The 5138-nt window shown below is 44.5% G+C and overlaps 1 protein-coding gene across 1 annotated transcript in view; it reads right to left on the bottom strand.

Moving 5' to 3' along the window:
- Positions 1–5138, bottom strand: part of LOC104462849 (arf-GAP with GTPase, ANK repeat and PH domain-containing protein 1) — a 196340-nt gene that overhangs the window by 167866 nt on the left and 23336 nt on the right. The window contains exon 5 of the mRNA XM_010074981.1: positions 2785–2926. Within this exon, the coding sequence (XP_010073283.1) occupies positions 2785–2926 (142 nt within the window). The remainder of the gene's footprint in view (positions 1–2784; positions 2927–5138) is intronic.

The raw sequence follows: 5138 nt of genomic DNA, 5'->3' as shown, positions 1-5138 counted from the left end.
TGAACCCCAGCCCTGAACCCGCGACATACACTGTGCCTTGGTTGAGGTGGACACTGGCCAGTTTAACATCAAACGGAGACTCTTCATCTACTCACAGGCTGGGCTGCTGACCTTTCAAGTCACAGCCAAGACTGGATCCAGGAAACTCATCATAAATCACGTGGAGTCTTAGACCTGGATTTAAATGCACCCATGAGGCACTGTGCGAACACACGGACTGCAAAGCCAATGAAAATTATATTTTTCTACAGAAATAATATTTTTCTCAACAAATAATAATACTTTGTACCTCTCTGCAAGAGCTCATTTTCACATACACTTTTTAACTCCAATTTCTTGAGCCGAAATAAATGTTAGACCAGGAAAAAAAAAAAAATCCTGCTAACTGATGGAGAAGTTTATTCATTGCTACTCCATCATAGCAAAGAAGTCGACAAAGGTTATACTGTTGCAGTATTTATGAAGTGATAATGCTATGAACAAACCTTAAAAAGCAACTTTTTTTTTTTTTCCCAGGAGTATGATGGTAATTCTTAGCTCTCACAAAAAAAAAAGTCTTAAGGCAAGACAGCAGTACAATTTATTCTACAAAACTCTGCAGCTGCCACCTAGCCACCACAACAGAAACCGATTTCAGAACGTTTGCCTAAAAATCTGCCACTTCCCATGGCAGCAAAACCACCTTCGTTCTTTGGGAAAAAAGCATCACTTGAATGTGAGCAAGAAGTCAGTGACTATTGCAATGCTGTATTTCAGGCTCAGCTCTGGGTGTGACGTTACTGCTGCTATTGCTGCTTTCTCTAATGAAGATCTAAGGAATAAATCAGAGCAGTTATTTGGAAAACTAACAGTAGATTTTTTTTTTTTTCCAATCAGCAGAGGGTGCTGAAAACATTTAACCACAAAGGAACTGATAAGCAGCACCACAGCTTTAAAAAGTTTGACTTGGGAAGCAAATTGAGCACTCCAGCCTGGCCGGCCGCAGGACAGGGAGGCAGAGGAGGGCGTCTGGAAGCATCAGGCAAGTGCGAACATTTTGGGAGATATTTAGTTTCACGGCTCATTTCAAGAACACCGGTCAAAACCAACAAGCTGGATGACAAATGTGTTTGTTTCAAATATATTTTTAACATCTATATTTCGGTTTATTTAAAATATATTTTAACAAGTATTATACTTCATTTCACTGCACAATTTGACAGCTGATGTAGCTAAAAAGTTGTAGTTTCTTCCAATGCTTACTCCCAGAATTAGCAGCATCTTTGGTGACATGTTAGAAAATCCCCTTTGCATCAGCACTGCAACAAAAAAATAACTCTGAAAACCGAAATTCCTTTCTGGTAGTAACTGGAATGAGACTGCAAACCACACTCCAAACTGTCAGAAGTGCAGAAAGAAAAGCACCTCAGGGAAATGTTTCCCTCTCTCCTTTTCCAACTCTAGTTTTACGCTGACAGCACAGCCCTTCAAAGCAGCTCATTTCTGCTTTTTGGCTGTAGATTCTGCTATCGCAGGGATTTTTGTTTGCCTACTTCCCTCTTGGTTTTTTTCTCATCTGTTTCCACCCCGCAGCCCAGCTGCGGTTCCTCCTGCCGCGCTGCCCACGCTCCTTCCCAGGGCAGCGGCAGGGGACAGCCACCTGCCCTCTGACCACAGGGCTGACAAAGGAACACGCTGAGAAAGCAGCAGAAAGCACCAACATCACCAAAACCAGCGGTGTACGCTGAAAGGGAAGATGCCCGCAATCACATCTGTAAGAACAACTCACGGCACTCGGACTGTCCCTCTGACACAGAGCAGCAACCTGACAATACACAGAGAGCAATGCTTCAGCACGAAGGAACTCACAAAAACATCTGTGCTATGCTTCCAGAGCAGCAGCTCTGCAAAGTCAGAAGTCTGAAGTCCTGCACCTATGCAGGAACTCCTCGTTTTTGCTAAGAATTATCGCAGGAGGGACAGCTACACGGTTAAGTGCGGAGCAGCCTCAGCTCCTGGGTGTCTGCTCCACGCAGCAAAGCAGCCACAGCAGGGGAAACTGCTGAAATGTCAATGGGATGCACCATCAAAACAATGCAGGGAATAGCCAAAAGACAGCTCAGATGCAAAAGAAACTGCAATACTGCTGGGACCTTTCCCTTGCCATGTTCCCCCGCGGGACAGCTGGGACTAGCTCCTGCTCCAGAAGGAGTTTTGCAAAAACAGAGTCACGGGGGGGCTGTTCCAGGTGGCTAAAAGACACATTGCCGTTTAGTTTGAAGAATGGCATACCTGAGAGACAGCACAAGGGCACAGTTCAGGTCAGTTACTTAACATGGTGTTGGAGGTTTTCAATCCCCGATCCACCTGCCTCCTAGGAATGCCAGGGTATTGATCGCTTCTAGAGCGCCAAGCTCCAGGAAACCAGTCTCTCTTCAGAACTTTGTTACACAACTGACTCACCTGCCCAAATTCAACATTAGCATCTCCCTGCTGATCAAGAAAACCACTGGACTAGCACACACTAAAGATATTTGTGAAAATATTCTTCCAAGTCATCATTGCTGAAGTCCTATGCTCCCTCTCCCAAGGGTGCTGCATGGGTGTCTCCCATCTCAAACCAGTCCTCCCAATGCCACGGCCCCGCAGTGAGCCAGCCAGGGGAGCCCTGATGGCAGAACACCACCCTGATTAACCAACAGCTCATCCACACGCTCTCATCATCAGAGGAGCGGCAGTGCTGATGCTAGGGAGGGGAAAGGACCGGACAGGGAACAGTCTGTATGACCACAGAGATGCACTTACCCTGAGTTCCCACCAGTACCATTGGGATTTCACTAGTGTTTCGATAGTTCGCCATCCGGCTGTAGTAGTGGTAAACAGTCTGGAAGCTAATTTCATCTTCCAAGCTGAAGACAAATATAACAGCATCCACCCACATGGCAAACTGCGGAATAAAAATGGAAAAGGCATACTGTGAGAAAGGCAGCGAAGAGGCAAAACAAGGAAACATTCTTACCTTACTCGGAGGGCAACACGCAGAGAAACTTTGCTAGTGACAATAACCAAGGCATATAAATAAAAGTGGCATATTGCTCCCCAAACGATGAATCAACATCCATCACCCTGCAAGCGATGGGAATGCGGGATACACAAAGGTTGCTCCCCATGCTCACAACCACATCTCTTCCTCAGCCATACGTGGTGTTCCAAGCCCAACTACTATCAGTGCACAATGGGTTTGAGTCACATTAAAAAAAAACACTGCAGCCTCAGTGCAGCCCCTGATTTTGAGAATTATAAGTAAAGCACACTTATCTCTAGGCACCTGAGTGCCCTATGTGGGGTGTTATTCCCTGCGCTCTACATACATGCTGATCTTTCTGTTCATGCCAGGACAAGGGTTACGGTTGTGGGTTTTTTACTGTCACATCTTGACCTATTTCAAATTCTCAACTCTTCACCATACAGACACTCTAAAACTGAGCAAACAGCACCAACCGCCTCATTCAGCTTTCAGTGTGAAAGCCAACTCTTCTCTCCCGGCATGAGGAACCTGCTCAAAGAGATGCACGGACACAGGCCAGGGCAAGGCGCTGCTTGAGGGACCACGCAAGGGACAAAGTTCTAGCTCACAAATAGAATAAGAGTGTTTAAACACATTTAGCCTAACAGAAAACCTATACAGGACACTTAAAAAAAAGACTCTAGTTAAGCTTACCTCACTGCCTTTACTTTTCCCTCAGTCACTCCATTCCCACCCAAATTTAGACCAACAGAACCACATTTCAGCCGTCAGTACTCATATTTTTTCTTGTGTTGCTACTAGAAAATGCCCGGTAGGCTGGGGACACACCGAACATGCAGAGAGCTGCAAGAAGGTCCATCTGGGACACGCTTACATGTGTTTTGCTGAGTTTTACGAGACCAGTCGAGGTTTGTAAGCTCTTACTTCAGCCCTACCCGCTCTTGCAGTTTTGTTCCTGCTCCTGCAGTATTTACACTGCTTCAGTCACTGGGCTGTAGGTTCACACAATCTCAGCTCTTAGTAAGTCATCCCAAGGTGGTGTAAGCAAAAAAAAAAAACAAACCACAAAACACACAACAGTACAAATCCGGAAAGCTCTTTGGGTACTGAAGTTGCTGAGCTCATTCAATTTGCCTTTTTCAGAAGCAGGAGCTAGTAGCATTATTGCCTATTTTTCATAGAGCGTATTAGGACATAATTCAAGTTAACGTGCATATTCATGACTGTATTGTACTTGAAACCAAGCATGTCTCTTACGGTTACCGTGTAAAAATAGCCAAAAATGCTCTGAGGTTTTCAAGAGTCAGGAGGACAATCATCTAGACGTTAAGGACAGGACCATCTACACACAGCATAGTGACTGCCCAGAACTCCTCCTTACAGCTACAGCACCCTCAAAGAATCAGTTTGTAAGCTAACAGTCCCTCTAAATTTTCTTAATGCTTCAGCACTGTATAGCAGCAGCCTTGTAAAGAAGATTATTAAAAAAAAAAAAATCAAATCCAGAAGGTGGTTATTCAATGCAGTTCCTTCAGACACCGAATATTTCCAGTAATTCCTTATTTCTCTTTTTATATTAAAAAAAATTAAGCTTTGTGGCTATCAGACTTGTGATATTAAAAACCAAAGGAATTTTGGAAAACACACACAAGGTCTGGAAACCCAAGATGTCTTATCCACACCCCTGTGCACAGAACGGCTTGAAATAAGGACAGCTCAGCTGCTGGTACACAAATCCATCCCCGGACTTACTGCTGTGATGGAGCAGATCTGTTAGTTTGAGATAAGCCCAAACAAAAGCAAATTATAAAAAAAAAAATTCTAAATTTAAAAAAAAAAATAGCATGACAGCTCATTGTAGCTCAGCTGCTATGTTAATCATAATCAGCTAGCGCACCGCACCACCTTGTTCTATGAAATGAGCTTTTTAAATAATGATTTTCAACTCCGAACAATCTTATTTCAGACAAGACAGACCATAGATCCACAAGGTGAGTCTTCAGGGGAGTGTGTTTTGCCTCCCTCCCTGCCAAAAAAAAAAAAAAGGAAGGGGGACAGTAAACTGGGACTTGAGCTGCAGCCATCGCCTGGGGAACACTCCCTGACCCCGTGCCGCTGAGTGCCGGGAAGA

The sequence above is a fragment of the Pterocles gutturalis genome, unplaced genomic scaffold (genome assembly GCF_000699245.1).
Source record: "Pterocles gutturalis isolate BGI_N339 unplaced genomic scaffold, ASM69924v1 scaffold592, whole genome shotgun sequence".
NCBI classification, from domain to species: Eukaryota; Metazoa; Chordata; class Aves; order Pterocliformes; family Pteroclidae; genus Pterocles; species Pterocles gutturalis.
This window is presented reverse-complemented; position numbering and strand designations above follow the sequence as displayed.